Here is a 19,206-nt window from a genome sequence, read left to right as displayed (position 1 = left end):
AAATTGAAAAAAAATTTTGAGAGATTTTTGCTATAGGACACGTGTGCTCACCAGAGAGACAGAGAGACAGAAAGTGAGAACTCACTCCCCGGGGGATGGCCTTGCTGCAGTCCCTTCTTCTCCATTCTCCTCTTGAGCACGCAGGCACATGTGCCCAGCGTGAGGTTTAAGTCCCTGGGTCTGGGACTCGAACCATGGTCAACTACATGAAAGCCCAGTGACATAACCATTAGTCCTCTGCTGGTCCCCAAATTGTTGGGTTTTAATCAATGTCTTTCAGTTTTCCTCTCTGAATAACAGTTTTTGCAGATGAAAGAAATCAGGTCCTCAGAAGCTGACAAATAGTTTATAAGAATAAGTAACAGCTGGAAAAGAATAGGTCTTAGTTACTTGGAGTAGTCCTTAATATGCTTGGAGGAGAGTCTTTAAGAAAATAGAGATGATAAATGACATAAATATTAAAATCAATAATACTTAAACTCGAATAAGATGCTGTCTCTAATATATGCACCTCTCTTTTCAGAGTCCTTTGAAGAAATTATTCCTGCGAGGAAGCTGAAGAATTTCTACCCAGGGGTAGCAGAACACAAGGACATTTCTAAGTTGGTCCTCCTCCTTTCTTCCTCTGTGAATTCTCTGAGAAAGGTGGCTCACGAGGCCCTGCAGGACTTTCAGAAGTACAAGACTCTCTGGACAGAGGACCGAGATGTGAAAGTGAAGGTGTATTTCTATTACTTGTGATGATGTTTGGGTTTTAATGGTTTGTCTTTAAGTCTTGAGGGGAACCTGAAAAATACCAGTGGTAAAGACAGAAACTCTTGAGCTAAGCCCAAAACCTTAATTTTTAAAAATAATTATTTATTTTATTAATTATTAATCATTATTATTATTTTAAAACTTTGACCAAAGAGAAAGAGTTAGAGGAGGAAAGTGAGAAACCAAACCACCAGGTCCAGGACTCAAACTATGATTAGCCATGTGGAAGTCCAGAGCCTTAACCACTAAGCCACCTGCTGACCCCTGCCAAGAACCTTGAACTGCCAAACACCTGACATGTTCCAGCTGGTGTAATTCTCACACTGATGCTCTGAAGCAGTTGATAATCATGAGGCTCAGATTTCATTACATTCCCTTAAACAACTGAGTGCCGACTAGGCCAGGCTTTTAAGGTTGTGCCACACCAATGTAGACCCAGGTGAGACTTAAGGAAACTTTAAAGCTTTTAATAATCAGGACCAGCAGGTGGCATTGTGGTTAAGGGTGCTGGACTCCTACATGGCCAACCGCAGTCTCAGTCCCAGTTTGAGAGCTTTCTCACTTTCCCTTTCTCACTCTCTTTCTCTCACTCTGTCCCTCTTTGGTCAAATTAAAATAAATAAGGTTAAATGAGATAATTCTTTTAAAAAAAGCTTTTTTGGGGGAGAGGTTTTTGTTACAGGGCTTGTACGCTCACCAGAAAGACGGAGAGAAACAGAAACAGAAAGTGAGGAATCACCCCCTTCTCCTCCATCCTCCTCTTGGGATCTTGGGCATGCACACACACGTGCCCGGTGTGAGTTTAAGCCACCTGGTCTGGGACCCGAATTGCAGCCCACTACATGAGAGTCCAATAACAGCCATTACGCCAACTGCTGGTCCCCCCCAAAATGATTACCATTCATAGTAGACTGTGCAGTCCTCTCCCCAAAATATGTACCCTCACACTACTACCAGGATACCCCTTCTTTCCAGAGCTACCGGCCCCTTACTACATGTAAGTGGAAAAAAAGCACACAAGCGAATGTAGGTTTCCTGTTTAACCATTATGAGTGTAAGATTTGTACTGTTAAAAAGTCAAAGAAAATGTTGGGGACCAGCAGATGGCATAATGGTTACATTGCTGGACTCAGCAGCTTAAACTCATGCCAGGTGCAAATGCATGTATGCTCAAAATATGAAGAGGAGAATAGAAGAGAAGGGATTTCAGCATGGCCATCCCCCTAGGGGGGTGATTTCTTGCTTTCTGTCTCTGTCTCTCCAGCAAGCGCATACGCCCTATAGCAAAAATCCCTCTCTCTCTCTCACACATACACACAAGTTGAAGAAAATATTAACTGTTCCTTTTCTATAGGGGTTTTTGGCTAACAACCCCTCTCTGACAGAAATCAGATCAGAAATTCTGCACTATGCTACTTTTGAACAGGAGATTGATGAACTGAAGCCCATTATTCTTGTAGGAGCCCTTGAACTGCATACAGGTATTTTAAAAATATTTATTATGTAAAGCCCCTATATTTTCATATAAATATTACGTTTTTAGCAAGCAGTTACTGAGCTACCTTGGTGTCATATTATAAAAGTTAACAGTTTGTAACACACACGCTACAGAGACTTCTCTCTCAGTTGGCAGTCAGGCAACTAAAACTACAAGTGAAATTCTCATTCAGGTTATTTGAGGAAGGGGTTATGCCTATGAGATGGGAGGAAAAGAGTCTGAGGTCTTCTGAAAAGTGGGTCTGTGTGGGATTGGAGTATCACAGGGTGGTGAGGTAAGCACTCAGTGCTTGCAGTAAAAAGGTCAGGCTGTCGTTATTGCTCCCTGTAGTACTGGAGAACTACACTGGTCAGGCATGGCGCCCCCAGAAGCAGACTGCTGCTTGTGTGTAGGGTGTCTGGGTAGCCTGGAGTTCCAGGATTGTGGGTATAGATATTGGTTAGCATCTTCTGTAAAGAGTTACTCAGGTGAGACTTGTTGATTGGTTGGCCTGTGGAGGTGGATTTATTGGGATATATCTCTCCTGAGTAGTGGACATTCAGAAGGTGGGGAGCTGACACTGACTGGCTTAGGAAAGTACGAGAACTGAGATGATTAGGCCTGCAGTTTGGGTTTAAAACTGGTGGTGGTGGCAAAATTGTTACCATGATTATGGAACAATCAGTCTTGTCCTAAGTTTCTGGGAAGATTTTATGCTTAAATGTTTGAACAACCTATTTTACATGGGTTACCTACCTTAAGTAGAGTTCCAGATCTATCCTCAAGGAGCCAGTGGCTCTCAAACTTACTACTCAAATTACTTGGCCTCTTTAACCCCTATTTCCTCTTCTGGTGATGATAGGTGTCCACCTCATAAACTGCTTTACATGAGATACTTACTGGAGTACCTGGCAAATATCAATAGTTAATGTTAAATACATATCCAATATTATTGTATCTGCTAAGAAGGGATTTAATTTGGGGAAGAATCACTAGTACTTGAGGGAGAGTATTTCGCTGCAAACCAGAAGCTATACATACATCAGGAACAATGATTATAAAATCGTCTGTAGAGTTTTGGAACCTGTACTTCACCTGTTATTTAAAAAAACAAAACAAAACAAAAAACTTCCAGGCTGTCCCTGTGACCTGGTGATTAAGGGAGCCAGATCCCACATGACCAATCACGTGTTTGAATCCTGGTCCCAGCACCTTGAAGAATATGACAGGCAACTATGTGTATATGACCCAAATCTCTACAGCATGGATAAGTGGAAGAAAAGGGATTGTGAAGTGCCCATGCTCCACTGAGGGCCGTGTTTTCCTTCTGCCTCTCTCTGTCTCTCTCTTTGATGAGTGCACATGCCTGTAGCAATAATTTTTTTTTCCTATGTGACTCCTCATAATGTTTGGGACTATGATTCTTAATACAAAAAGCAACTGTGACATAGTGTTATATTTGGGTGGAGTGCTTATTTTTGGAGAGAGAAAACTGACAAATAGCATAGGTAACAGTAATGACAAAGGAAAGGGAAGGTGCACTGAATCCCTGGGGCCTGAGGAAAAGGAGAAAAGATGCCCGCGAGTGGGCCTTATGAGCTGTGATTTCAGGCTGCATGGCCTGTCAGTTTAACTGTTGGAAGTTGAGAGGGGCATACTGTGATTCACACGTGGCAGGGCCAGGGAGTGTAGAGGTACTGAGAGGAAGAGAGGGACAAGCAAAGGTTGATAAGGCACAGTTGACTAGTTAGAACTAACTTTTTTTTTTTTTCTCAAAAAACAGGAACTTACTTGAGCTAAGTTAAGGACAGAAAAGTATATTCTAGAATTCAAGATGCAGCTGGGCCTTAGGAATGAACCAGAACCAGGGACACTGTGGGAAACTGAGGAAGTCTTCCCTCTCTGTCTCTCATTTCTTCATCTCTCTGCAAATGATTTCTTTCCTACTTCCCAGATCACATGGCTCCACCTCAAGTCTCATTCTAAACTTTTAAGAAAGATCTCCGATTAGTCTACAGTAGGTCAGGATTGACCTGGGATAATCAGCTAAACCCAGGGTCGAATCAAGTTATACAAATGCTCTAACTATGCCGATGAGGCGGGAAGTAGAATAACAAGAAAACTTGAGCAGTGTTTGGCAGGCAGAACTGTAGATTTCATGCCATGTGTGGGATTCCCTAGAAAAGTGGGGGGATGAATGAGGTCTGCTAATGGGCTGGCCAGAAAGAGAGCAGAGTTCACACAAGACAGCACGAGAGCTAGTTTCAGGCATTCACCCCCTGGTCTGTAGTGCCCTTCTTAGAAACAGCTAAACATACTCCACTGGGAAAGGAATTAAGTCTTCAAAATCTAGTACCTCTACAGCACATCTAATTCAAACTAACCACATTTCAAGTGCTCAATAGCCACATGTGACTAATGCCCATTGAATGGGACAGTGTGTTTGTAGATGCTCAGATTACACATGCAGTGGATAGTTTCAGAGTGCCGATTGTATTCTGCTTTAATCACTTCTTGTCTTCATCAGAGCCCATGAAATTGGCCTTATCAATTGAGGCTAAAGCATGGAAGATGTTACTCTGTCGATATCTGAATGAAGAATACAAAAAGAAAATGTCAGACATGATAGCATTTATCAATGAATACTTAAAGAAATTATCTAGACCTATTCGTGATTTAGATGATGTCAGATTTGCAATGGAAGCCTTGTCGTGTATCCGTGATAACGAAATTCAAATGGATATGACTTTGGGACCTATTGAAGTAAGTAAGAGCTCGTATTTCTTTAAGTGCTACTTTTTTTTTTTTTTAAATAGAGACACACTAAAACGTCCTTTTGTTAATATATTTCTTTATTATATAGTGCAGTTTGCTTATTTCTTCTTTCTTATATTGATGCCTTTCGGGAGAATTTTGACATTCATCAATAGTGATCATTATACAAAAGAATATTGATGTTGTACTGGGCTAGATAGTATTCAGGTTTTGATATTGGCATCAACAGTTTTTTTCTTTAGGTTTTTGCCACAGGGCACATGCATCCCCTGGAGAGAGACAGAGAGAGGGAAAGTGAGAAATCATCCCCCAGAAGAGATGGCCAGGCCGCAGTCCCTTCTCCTCTCAGGATTTTGGGCATGCAAGTACATGTGCCCAGTAATATTCAAGCTAGAGTATCTTGACTGGAACTGCAATCAGCCATGGAGGAATCTAGTGCCTTAACCACACCACCCGCTTATGAAAGGAATTGTACTCTTGTGTCTGTCCCAACATCTCTGTTAAGGAAGTTCTCCAAATGTCCTTTGTTTTCCTTAGAACTACTCATGACCAGTGCATACCATAGATAGTACAGTGAGAAAAATGCACCAAAATGCGAAAAAAGAGAAAAAAAACCCTCAATAGTAAACTGTTGGAACTTAGAACAACATCTTTTTTATTTTTTTTAAATTTTTTGGAGAGGTTTTTGCTATAGGGCATGTGCGCCTGCCGGAAAGACAGAGAGATAGAAAGCGAGAAATCACACCCTCCCCAGGAGGGATGGCCATGCCGCAATCCCTTCTCCTCCATTCTCCTCTCGGGATCTTGGGCATGCATGCACACGTGCCCAGCATGAGTTTAAGCCACCGGGTCTGGGACTTGAACCACGTTCGGCTACATGGGAGTTCAGCGTCATAGTCATTACACTAACTGCTGGTCCCAACATCTTTTGTTTTTAGGAAAGAGTACTATATTGGTTTTTGTATTGCTGCTATAACAAATACCACAAACACAATGACTTAAAACAATACAGATTTATTATCTTACAGTTTTAGATGTTTGAACAACCTGTTTTTACATTGGTTACCTACCTTAAGTAGATTTCCAGATCTATCCTCAAGGAGCCAGTGTAACTGTGGCTCTCAAATTTACTACTCAAATTACTTGGCCTCTTTAACCCCTATTTTCTCTTCTGGTGATGATAGTTAATGTTAAATAAATATCCAATATTATTGTATCTGCTAAGAAGGGATTGAATTTGGGAAAGAATCACTAGTGCTTGAGAGGAGTATTTGGCTGGAAATCAGAAACTATACATGCATCAGGAACAGTTATGTTTGTCATTGGGGTTCTTTGGGGCTAAAATCAAGATGTCAGCAGGGTTACGTGCTTCTGGAGACCCTAGGGGTGTCTTTTTTGGTTTTGTTTTGTTTTTTAGACCTTAGCTTATAGAGGTTGCCCACATTCCTTGGTTCATGGTCCCTTCCCAGTAATGGCTTCACTCCTACCTCTTCTGTCACTATCTTCTCTGACTCGGACTCTCCTGCCTCTTTCTTTCCCTTCTGTGGACCTTTTTGATTACATGGATCTGTCTGGTATATGCAGGATTATCTACAGATTGCAATTTGTAATTTAATCACACCTGTGAATTCTTTTTTGCTATGTAGGGGACTTCAGAGGGTTTGTAGAAAAGTTTATTTTGGTGCAAAACATTTTAAATTCAGGCATAATTTTTTTCATAATATAATATCCTCTTTCCATGAACTTTTTGAAGACTCCCTCATATATTCATAGATTTTGAGGATCCAGACACAGACAACATTGGGGAGGCCATTACATGGCTTCACAAGATGTTATTATTTCATGTCTAATGGTATTTAGATTTTTCTGACTCATGTGATAATAACAATCACACTATTAATTTATTTTATTATTGTTTTTTAAGTTCTCTATAGACAAGGTACTCCTTTATTGCCTGCAGTTTCCAGGGGATTGGCACCCTCACTGCCTCCTCTTGATACCCAGTGCTCGTGACTATTTTATGTTTACTTGAACCCACTCAGAGCTTATACTCTTGTGCAGCTAATGAGCTTAATACTTTCACTACTTTTTAGGATCTCAGCTCTGTTATTCAGCATACATTTTGTTGGTAAGGCCAATCACCAATGCGTCTTTTTAATCATTCAAGTTTTTTTCCTCAGAGTACCTCCCACATCATCATTTTATGCCATTCCTTATATATCTCCTTCCCCCCATTTTGATAGAGTATGAGAAAATATCTTGCATGGTGTTGCAAGACAAGGAGGAGTGACAGGAAGAGATATTAGGCATATTATCTAGGATAGGATATCTCAGTATACCCTGCGTATATCTCTATCAGAATCATCTAGGTGCTTATTAAATGCAGAGTTCAAGGGACCAGCAGTTAGCGTAATGGCTATGTCGCTGGACTCCCATGTAGTCGACTGTGGTTCGCATCCCAGACCCGGTGGCTTAAAACTCACGCCGGTTGCGTGTGCATGCATGCCCAAGATCCCGAGAGGAGAATGGAGGAGAAGGGATTGTGGTGTGGCCATCCCCCCGGGGGGTGATTTCTCACTTTATGTCTCTCTGTCTCTCTCTGTTTGTCTGGTGAGCGCACGTGACCTATAGCAAAAACAAAACAAAACAAAACAAAAAAACCTCTCCAGAAAGAAAAAATGCAGAGTTCAAAACCTGTGACCTAGCGTTAATATCTGGTGATCAGAATCTAAAGGTGCTTTCTGTAAATGTTTAATTTTGGGAACTACTCTTCTGGAATATATTGTCTTCTTCTAAGACATAGGAGTGTGTTTTCAGAAGGTTTCTAAATCATTTGGCTATTGCTTTCCTCTGTGATACTTATGAACTCTGCCTCCACCCTGCAGGAAGCTTATGCTATTTTAAACAGATTTGAAGTTGAAGTAACCAAAGAAGAATCAGAAGCAGTTGATACCTTGAGATATTCTTTCAACAAATTGCAGAGCAAAGCTGTAAGTACAAATTTAATTATTTTATTTTTATCAAGTCACTATGTCAAGAAAAAAAAAAGTTATTTCACATTTTTTAAAAGCTTAATAGGGGACCGCAGGTGGTATGGTTAAGGTGTCTGGATTCCACATGGCCAACTATGCGGTTGAATCGTGGATCTGGCAACTCGAAAAACATGCTGGGTATATGTGTATGCATGCTCAAATCCTGAGAAGAGCAATAAAGGAGAAGAGATTTCAGTGTGACCATCCCTACGGCGGGTGGTTTCTCACTTTGCCTCTTCCTTGTATCTCTCTACTAAGTGCATGTTCCCACTGGAAAGAGAGAGAGAGAGAGAGAGATAGAGAGAGCACTTAATAGGTTGGCCTCATAGCCTAATGGTTAAGAGAGCTGGATTCCACATGTTTGACCATGAATTGAATTCTGACCCCAGTGACTTGAAAAACAAGCCAGACACATGTGTGTGCATGCCACAAATCTCAACAGTATGGAGAAATGGCAGAGAAGGGATTGTGGTGTGACCATGCCCTATTGGGGATTGCTACCCTAATCCCCCATGCCCCACCTACCCCATGTCACTCTTTCTTGAACACACACTTTCTCTGACAAAAAAGTAAGCCTAGTGACTAGCCCATGATGTAATGGTTACATTGCTGGACTCCCACGTAGTCAGCCATGGTTTAAGTCCCGGACCTAGCAACTTAAGACATACTAAGCACATGCCCATACATGCCTAGGATCCCTGGGGAAAATGGAGAAGAAGGGATTGTGGTGTAGCATCCCCCCCCCAGGGGGTATGTGATTTCTGACTTTCTGTCTCTTCATCTCTCTCTCTGTCTCTCCAGTGAGCGCATGTGCCCTATAGTAAAAACATAAAAACAAAACCCAAAAACCAACCAAACAAAAAAACTCTCTTTAAAAAAGCCTAAAATTTATAACAATTGTATTGAGATATGATCCATATATGATGAAATTTTAAAGTATACAATTCAGTGGATTTTGTTAGTATCAGAGTTGGGTAACCACATCATTATCTTTTAGAACATTTTCATGACCTCTGAAAGAAACTCTGTAACCTTTAGCAATCACTCTGCATTCTTCTTCTTGCCCTGCCATGGCAACTGCTAATCTTTTTTTTGTTTTCTTAAATAATTTATTTAATTTTATTTATTGTTATTGCTATTTTTAAATTTGGAATAGTGCATGTGGGCCCACCAGAGCGAGACACAGAGAGAAAGAGATTTCTGGTGGCCATTGCTGGGGCCAGAGAAGGGGAAGAAGAAAGGGAAAGTGAGAAGAAGGCAAGCCGCCAGGTCTGTGACTTGAACTGTGGTCAGCTATGTGAGAATTTAGCACCTTACATGCCTGATATATTTTGAGTTAATCTTTTTCTTTTTTTTGGAGAGGTTTTTGCTATAGGGCGCATGCGCTAGCCAGACAGAGAGAGACAGAGAGACAGAAAGCGAGAAATAACCCCCCCAGGGGGGATGGCCACGCCACAATCCCTTCTCCATTCTCCTCTCGGGATCTTGGGCACGCACACACACGCGCCCGGCGTGAGTTTTAAGCCACCAGGTCCAGGACACGAACTGCGGTCGACTACGTGGGAGTCCAGCAACATAGCCATTACGCTAACTGCTAGTCCCATTGAGTTAATCTTTTTATATAGTCTAAGTTAGGGTCCAGCTTCTTGCACAAGCATTTGGATATTCAGTTTTCTCAGTGTTATTTATTGACAGAAGTATCTTTTCACCAATGAATTGTGTTAGCACCCTTGTTGAAAATCAGTTGACTATGATGTCAGGGTTTGTTTAAAACTCTTAATGCTATTTTGTCCATATATGTGTCTATTTTTATTGTAGTATTACACTGTTGATTACTGTAACTTTGTAATAAGCCTTTTTTTAAAAAAAATTGTGGTAAAATACACAAAATATAAAATTTACCATCTTGAACATTTTTAGGTCTAATAAGGTTTATGTATATTCACATTGTTGTGCAAACAGTCTCCAAATTTTTCCATTTTGCAAAAATGAAACTCTCTACCCCTTAAACATCACCTTTGTATTCCCCTCTTCTTTCTGCCCATGACAGTCAGCATTCTGCTTTCTGTCTCTATGAATTTGACTACTCTACACACCTTACATAAGTAGAATCATATGATATTTGCCTTTTAGTAACTGGCTTATTTCATGTAACATAATGTCCCAGTGTTCATCCATGTTGCAGTATGTGTTAGAATTTCCTTCTTTTTTAAAGTTAAGTAATAGTCCATTCTATGTATATTTGACATTTTGCTTATTCATTTATTAATGGACACTGGGTGGGTTCTACTTTTTGGTTATTGCAAAAAATGCTGCTATGAACTCAGATGTACACATATCTCTTTAAGACCCTACTTTCAGTTCTTTGGGAAATAGACCCAGAAGTGGAATTGCTGGATCATATAGTAATTCTATTTTTAAGTATTTGAGGAACTGTCGTCCCATTTTTCATAGCTGTACCATTTCATGTAGTCACTAATAGTGCACAAGACTTTGCAGTTTTCTGTATTCCTGCCAATACTTGTTATTTTCTGGTACTTTGATAGTAGTCATCCTAATGAGTGAAGTGGTATCTCACTTCATTTTAGTATCATTTCATTTCTTGGAATTGTTGCAACCACTATATCCTTCTTAACCTATTAGGGATTGCTAATCCCTTGGCCTAGCCCCAGAGATAGCACATGACCCAGACTGGGCCCGTAAGATTCTGACTCCAGCCATGGCCACCAGAAAGCTTTTTGCTAACTGCAGTTACAGAAATGGCTTTGGGTTTTTTCTTTTTTTTCTTTTTTTTGTCACAAGCTAGAATGATTTGGATCCTCTATAGATGCATTTGAGTTGGTTACGTATTTTATTACAAACAAAGATAACCCTTGTTCATAAAGGACATCTGGGAGAGAAATCTGCTGGAATAAAATTGTAGTTTTCATTTTTAATATGCTACTTATACTCTTGTGTGGAATATTCTTCTTTATTCTAGGTTTCTGTACAAGATGAACTAGTCCAAGTACAACCAGAGTTTAAAAGCAATCTACTTGAGTCAGTGGAAGTTTTTCGGGAGGATGTAGCAAACTTTGCAGAAGCATATGAGACGGTAATTTAAGTATTAGCATGCTGTGTGTTGGGAATATTCTGTGATGTGTTTCTATGAACTGAAAGTGATGGACCCTGAAAAACAGGTATGTTGTATGCAAGTGGCTATCTTGGTATATTTCTAGCTATCGAAAAGGGGATAGCTACTCCTTTAAGCATATTTTATAGAGAATAAAAGCAGATTTGATTTCTTTTTCAATTTGCTATAGGGCATGCAAGCTCACCAGAGAAAGAGAGAGAGAAAGTGAGAAAGCAAGCCACCAAGCCTAGGACTTGAACTGCAGTTAGCCATGTGGGAGTCTAGCACCTTAACTACCGACACCACCTGCTGGCCGCACTTGTCTCTGTTTTAATTTACTTCAATACTATAATGATGAGGCAAATCAAAAGCTGATTAACCCAATTAAAAGAGACAAGTTCAGTACATGCAAAGAAAAAAGCATTATACAAGTAGCACCAAGGGCTTAAATCATTTTATGAATCTAGATGTACTGTGACAACTAAAAGAAAGTAGACTGTTTTAGGAGAACATATCCAACTTTTGAGTTGTTTTGCTTTTGTTTTGACACATAATTGTACATATTTGTAGAGTACCGTGCGATGTTTCCCCCCTTCTCTGGTGAGCATGCATGCCCGATGGCAAATTTAAAAGTAATAATAATAATAATAAATAATTCCTTTAGAAAAGTAAAACAAAAACAGACAAGAACTGAAGAATCCCTGAGCAGATAAAACCACTTAGGCATCATAAGTGACCTTATCTTCTTAATTTCTAAACAAAAGCAAAACTTAAATGGAATACTTTTGTGTGTGTGTGTGGAGGTTTTTGCTATAGGGCGCGTGCGCTCACCAGAAAGACAGAGACAGAGAGATAGAAAGCAAGAAATCACCCCCCAGGGGGGATGGCCACGCTGCAATCCCTTCTCCTCCATTATCCTCTTGGGATCTCGGGCACGCACGCACACGTGCCAGCATGAGTTTAAGCCACCAGGTCCGGGACTTGAACTGTGTTCGGCTACATGGAGTTCAGCAACATAGCCATTACACTGACTGCTGGTCCCGAGTACATTTTTGGTAAGTGCCTATATATTTTTTTCTTTTAAATTTCTTTTTATTTATTTATTTCCATTTTATGACATTTACTTTACATATCAAAAATTTTTGGTTATACTCTATAATTCTTGAGAGTTAATAAACAAATTTCAAAATTTCCAAAAAGAACCTGAATTTTAAGGATAACTTTCAAAATACTTGTTATAATTTTGTTTGTGACTCTATAACAGAGACAGCATGGTTTTAAATAGTTTTGAGAAAATATTTACATGTCAACTACTCAAACTGTTGAGAAGCAAACACCCAGCACACTAGTAACACATGAACCTTCCCAACTCAGCCCTGCCTTTCAGGTATTCTGTGGTTTACCAGCTGCTAGCAAAGATCAGTCTCTTTTTTTTCCTTCAAACTCTTCCTCAAGGTAATCCTCTGGTTTTGCCTGCTCCTTTGCAATCCCTACTGATTACAATGCTGGGCTGGAAAAGTCCAGGTTATTTTATGGTACAAATTCTTTCATAGGGCTTCTCTAATCATCTCTGCCAGGCAGGACTGTTTATGGTGTCAGGCAATCTTTCCAAGAACTTCTGTTGGCTTTCTTGAGATTTACCTTAGTTCCATAATTTTCTGGTCATATCTTCAGATATGGCCTTCTAGTCAAAGCCCTAGCAGTAATGAGTATTTCCAATTTCTGATGCAAGGCAACAGATATTATTGAACTTATGCAAATAACTCTTCTGCTACAAAATAAGAATACTAACGAATATTTTCCAAGTTCAGAGGGGTCAGGAAGGGAGAAAAGTTTATGTTTTAATTTTAAAAAAAAATCAAGCAAAAAAACAAACAGCATTTTAACAAATTGCTGAACCTACCAACAGCTCAGTAGAAAGGAAAATTCTTCATTCTGGAAAAGAAAGCATAGTAAAAAAATAATCAGTACTATTTTAGTCAAAAGTCATAAAATTCTATTCACCAGTTCATTCTCATGTAATTAATCTCTCTTCTGTTGAATTTGCAGTGTTACTGTGGTCTGATATTTTTGTTGTGGTCCGATCTTTCTGTTTAAATCATGGAAGTTAACAATCAACGTTATTGATATTTCCAGACTTGTCCCTAACATTTTCGTGGCTGCTTTTTATTTTCTTATTTCTGTCTGTGTGACTTTGTTTTTCTGGTAAAGTGCTCCCTTCAGAACTTCTTGGTGAACTGGTCTGGTGTTGGTAAATCCTTTCAGGTTTCGTTTATCTGAGAATATTTTTATCTTTTCTTCCCATATGAATGATAATCTTACCAGGTATAGTATTCTTGGTTGAAATTGGTTTTCATTTAACACTTTGAATATATTTTTCTACCCTTTCTTTGTTCACGTTGTTCCTGATGAGAGGTCTGATGTTAGCCTGATGGGATAACCTTTGTTAGTAACCTGACGTCTCTCTCTTGCCAGTTTTAGTATCTTGTCTTTGTCTGTGGATTTGGTCTGTCTAGCTATCATGTGCCTTGGAGAAGATCTTCTTGAGTTGAATCTACTAGGGGTCCTTTGTATTTCTTGGGTCTGGATATTTGAATGCCTCTCTAGAGTTGGAAAGTTTTCTTCCAGGATTTCATGGAAAAGATTATCAGTGCCCTTATCAGTTTCTTCACCTTCTGGGATACCAATGATCTGGATGTTTGGGTGCTTAATGGTATCTAGTGTTTCTTGTATATTATGTTCATGTTTTGGGGTTATTTTCTCAGTCTTTTTGGTGATTTTTTTCTAGGCCAGAGACTTTGTCTTCAACATCCAAGATTCTATCTTCTACATAGTTTAATCTGCTTTAAATACTTTTGAGGGAGGTTTCGATTTCCTGTTACAGCCTTCATCTCTAATAGCTCTGTTTGATTCTTTTTTATGGCATGTATTTCTTCCTTCAAATTATGAAAGAACTTCCTCATCTCCTGGAACTCGTCTGTTTTCTCTTGCACCTTCTGGAGTTTATTGTTTCTCCTCTGTTGCATCTCATTTAGTTTTGTCACTATTCTGAATTGTTTATTGGACATCTCCATGAGTTCCATTGTACTATCTGTGGATGATGAAGGATTGTTCTTTTCCTGTGGGGGATATGTTTTCTTGGTTTCTCATATTTCTTATATCTCTGTGGTGATTTCTTGTCATCTCATGGCTTATGCTTATCTTCCTAATATCTTGGAGTTAATTCTAAATGTTCAGTTGTATGTGGGAGGAAGTGATCCACAATCTCTCTGCAGTTCCATTTCCCTGATGCTCACTAAGCAACCTGTGCTTTCGACTTTGGAACTGGATATTACAAAGACCTCACAGTTTCTAGGGAATAGGTGCACCTGGGTTGGTATGCGGGGTTTTAACTGAGAGTTCAGAGGTGTATGGGAGATGAACCACACACTCAGAAGCTCCATACTTCTCCCTGCTGCTCACTCTGCAGTCTCTCTTCTCTGAATTTTAGTCATTTGCTGGTATATGCACTTTTGGCTAATTGCTTAGAGAAGGTTTCTGTAACTTTAAGATCATGTACTTCTCTTTACTGTACCATCCTGAGCCAATTTCTCTCCTCTATGGTGTTTCGCAATGTGATATCCACAGAAAGAAGTTCTCACATTTATAAAGAGGAGTTTCTTCTTTCAGGCAACAGATTCAGTAAGGATTGAGGATTTCTATGACCCTAAAGTATTCAGATGCTTGGCTACTCTGCACCTCGACCTGTCTAGACACTCAGTGTGTCGAGGCTGGCTGAGCTTTTTTGGGATCTGGGAGATGGGGTTTAGAGCAGAGACTCAGTCACCTTGGTCTTAGAACATGGCAGGACACATCTCAGATTTAAATCCTTCTGGCTGAGCTTTTTTGGGGTCTGGAAGATGAGGTATAAATGCCTATGTTGAAGAAAAGCAACTTAAGCTGAACAAATCAGAAGCAGCAAACTTATAGTTATATACATTTTTATATAATTATATATCATATATAGATTACATATAGTTTCTATATAGCTACTGTAAATATAAATTACATATAATTCACATATAATTAAATTATCTATAATTTACATACAATTATATATGTATATTTATAACATTTACATATAATTATATATATATGTATGTATGTATGCACGTATGTATGTATATGGATAGACCAGGAAGACAGAACAAAGAAAGCAGCTTTATAACTATAACCAATTAGTTTCTTTGTATTCTGTATTTACTGTATAAAAGCCTCTCCCCAGTCTGGCTCTGTGGCCTTGTGGACAAGGGTGCGAATACCACGTGGCTGACCTCACAGTCTGAGTTCTGGTCAAACACACCAGGTGCGTGTGTGTGTGCCCCAAATCCTGATGGGCGGGAGAGATGGAGAGGTGACTGGCACGACCATCCCCATGGGGATTGCTTTCTCCTCTCTCTCATTCCTTGTCTCTCTCCGGTGACAGTAGGGGCCCCCTAGTAAAGTAAAGAAGTCTGTCCCGCACATTTCTGCAATGGAGCCCCTGAGCTCCTTCTGTTTCAGAGCTGTCACTCATGAATTGCTGTGTTTAAGGTTTGTAGCATTTTATTATGCCTCAATTTACATTTTTAACCCTGTCATCTTGGCATCTGGTCTATTGTTTAACATATATGTTCATTGGTAATATTCACAATTGTACCGACCAGGTTATCCTCCTAGATACCCTTCATATTTCCATGAGGAATAGCCTTGTTATTTTAGTTTTTTAAAGAATTATTTCTGGGACCAGCAGTTAGCGTAATAGCTATGTCGGTGGACTCCCATTAGCCAACCACAGTTCAAGTCCCGGACCCGGTGGCTTAAAACTTATGCCGGGCATGTGTGTGCGTGCCCAAGATCCTGCCAGGTGGATGGAGGAGAAGGGATTGCGGCATGGCCATCCCTCCTAGGGGGTGATTTCTTGCTTTCTGTCCGTCTCTGTCTGGCGAGCACACACGCCCTATAGCAAAAACCTCTTAAAAAAAAAAAAGGAATTTTTCTTTAATTTTATTTATTATTATTATTATTATTATTATTTTATTTTTATTTTTTGGAGAGGTTTTTGCTATAGGGCATGTGCGCTCGCCAGACAGACAGAGAGAGACAGAAAGTGAGAAATCACTCCCCAGGGGGTATGGCCACGCCACAATCCCTTCTCCTCCATTCTCCTATTGGGATCTTGGGCACACACGCACAGGCATCCGGCATGAGTTTTAAGCCACCGGGTCTGGGACACAAACCACCGTTGACTATGTGGGAGTCCAGCGACATAGCCATTACGCTAACTGCTGGTCCCAATTATTATTATTAGTTTTAATTTGCTATTGGGCATGCACACTGACCAAAGACACGGAGAAGGAAGAAGAGAGGGAAGGCGAGAAAGCAAGCTACCAGGTCCAGGACTCAAACTGCGGTAGGCCATTTGGAAGTCCAGCACCTGAAACACCACTCCACCTGCCAACCCTAGCCTTGTTATTTTAATAGGACATCCTTTTATTCTTTAGACTATTTTGTGGGCTTTTTTGGGGGGGTGATTTGCAACTGTGCCCTGGCTGACAGTCACTAGAGGCTGCTCCCAAGTATTCTACCTACGTGTGTCTGTTTTTCCAGACTGGGCTGAACAGTGAGTAAGAGGAGGCTGTTCTCAGAAGTGCACATCAGTTATTCCAACGCACGGCCACAGCATCATCACTGATACTCATAAGTACAATTCATCGGAGCTCTTGTGTCGCACACTTCATATGGGATATAATTTTCTTACATTGTTTATTAGCTGTGTCAAGGTCCTTTAAAAATGAATGGAAGCTATGTGACGAAATGTTCTAAGATTGATTGTGACCACGGTCATACAACTCTGCATATATTAAAATTGTTGAATTGGGACCAGCAGATGGCATAGTGGTTACATTGCTGGGCTCCCACGTAGCCAACCACGGCTCCAGTCCTGTATCTGGTGGCTTAAAACTCGTGCCATTGTGTGTGTGCATGTGCCCCAAATCCCGAGGGGAGACTGGACGAGAAGACAGTGTGGCGTGGTCTTCCCTCCTGGGGGTGATTTCTTGCTTTCTGCCTTTGTCTCCCCAGCCTGGTCAGCCTGAGGCATGGCAGGCACATGTGCAAGTGCCCAGGAGTGTATGGGAGAGAGGATGGGGAGAGAGGTCACAGCGTGACCAGGCCCTGTGGAGGGTGTGCCACGCTCACTCTGGTGTGTGCACTCACTCTATCATGAATAAGGAAGAAAAATATTAAAGGAAAATACTAAGTAAACCCTATAAATTGATCATTATGTGTGGTTAAGAATGAAAATAAAGATTATATTATTCATTACAGGAAGGACCTATGGTTCCAAATATACCGCCCCAAGAAGCTAGCAACAGGCTACAGATATTTCAGGTAAAACCACATTTCTTATGAGTTCTATTTATAATATGTTATTTATTTATTTGGAGAGGTTTTTGCTATAGGGCGTATGTGCTTGCCAAAAAGACAGAGACAGAGAGACAGAAAGTTGAGAGATCACCCCCAGGGGAGATGGCCATGCTGCAATCCCTTCTCCTCTGTTCTCTTCTCGGGATCTTGGGCATGCATGCACATGCGCCCAGTGTGAGTTTAAGCCACCAGGTCCAGGACTTGAATCGCGGTCGACTACGTGGGAGTCCAGTGACATAGCCACTATGGCAACTGCTGGTCTCTATAATATGTTGTTATTATTATTTTTTAGGATTATTTATTTATTTATTAATTTTTCCACATGAGTTTTGCCAGAGAAAGAGAAAGAAACAGAGAGAGAGAAAGCAAGCCTCCAGGTCCGGGACTTGAACCACAGTTGGCCATGTGGGAATTCCAGCGCCTTAATCACCACTCCACCTGCTGGCCCCTAATATGTTATTTAAAAAAAATTACACAGGGGAACCAGCAGTTAGCGTAATGGCTATGTCGCTGGACTCCCACGTAGTCGACCGCGGTTCGTGTCCCGGACCTGGTGGCTTAAAACTCACGCCGGGCACGTGTGCGTGCGTGCCCAAGATCCCGAGAGGAGAATGGAGGAGAAGGGATTGCTGCGTGACCATCCCCCCTGGGGGGTGATTTCTCGCTTTCTGTCTCTATGTCTCTCTCTGTCTGTCTGGCGAGCGCACGCGCCCTACAGTGAAAATCTCTCAGAAAAAAAAAAATTACACGGGAAGTTCTGTTTTCCCCATAATAGAAAAGTTAATGTTTGAAGTACAGATTTTCCTTGTATTCTGATCTGCTAAATGATGGAATTGTTTCCTTCTCTGTGCCCCTCCATGTTCTTCTGCACAGGGTATCTCTGTGTATTTTTAGAGAACGAAACCCTGATTTTGAACATAAGGGTGTACCTTGTTCTAGTTACAAGCATTTCATTTGATATAAAAATGTTAAAAGTTCACGATCTAGGGAACCAGCAGTTAGCATAATGGCTATGTCGCTGGACTCCCACATAGTCGACCGCGGTTTGCGTCCCGGACCCGGTGGCTTAAAACTCACGCTGGGTGCGTGTGCGTGCGTGCCCAAGATCCCGAGAGGAGAATGGAGGAGAAGGGATTGCGGCGTGACCATCCCCCCTGGGGGGTGATTTCTCACTTTCTGTCTCTATGTCTCTCTCTGTCTGGCGAGCACACGCACCCTATAGCGAAAACCTCTCAAAAAAAAAAAAGTAAAAAAAAAAAGTTCACGATCTAATGAGATTTATCAAAATAAGATGTTAAATATGGGCATATGATTTCTCTGCCTTCTCTTTGTATCGATCCTTTTTCTTCCTCTGTCTTCATCACTTTGAACTTTCTTGCTCACTGTTCTCATTGGATCAGGCTAGCCATTCACCATCTTTGTCTACATTGCTGAGCACATCTAGAGAAATAAAGTGACACACACGTGTGGATGAATGTTTTACAGATTCACAGATTGCTACGGAAACATGAGCAATGCTCTTACTTGTTCCTGTTCTCCCTCCTGTTTCTTTTTTTTCTTTTTATTTATTTATTTATTTATTTATTTATTTTTTAATTTATTATTAT

General features: G+C 40.5%; 1 protein-coding gene across 1 annotated transcript in view; it reads left to right on the top strand.

Moving 5' to 3' along the window:
• Positions 1 to 19,206, top strand: part of DNAH8 (dynein axonemal heavy chain 8) — a 413,702-nt gene that overhangs the window by 141,467 nt on the left and 253,029 nt on the right. Inside the window, exons 26-31 of the mRNA XM_027771927.1 lie at positions 524 to 720; positions 2,111 to 2,237; positions 4,761 to 4,996; positions 7,894 to 7,998; positions 11,021 to 11,134; positions 17,501 to 17,563. Coding sequence (XP_027627728.1) covers positions 524 to 720; positions 2,111 to 2,237; positions 4,761 to 4,996; positions 7,894 to 7,998; positions 11,021 to 11,134; positions 17,501 to 17,563 — 842 coding nt within the window. The remainder of the gene's footprint in view (positions 1 to 523; positions 721 to 2,110; positions 2,238 to 4,760; positions 4,997 to 7,893; positions 7,999 to 11,020; positions 11,135 to 17,500; positions 17,564 to 19,206) is intronic.

This window comes from Tupaia chinensis, unplaced genomic scaffold, assembly GCF_000334495.1.
Source record: "Tupaia chinensis unplaced genomic scaffold, TupChi_1.0 Scaffold000238_1, whole genome shotgun sequence".
Taxonomy (NCBI): domain Eukaryota; kingdom Metazoa; phylum Chordata; class Mammalia; order Scandentia; family Tupaiidae; genus Tupaia; species Tupaia belangeri.
Note: the sequence above shows the minus strand (reverse complement) of the source record. Positions and strands in the feature narration are given on the sequence as shown.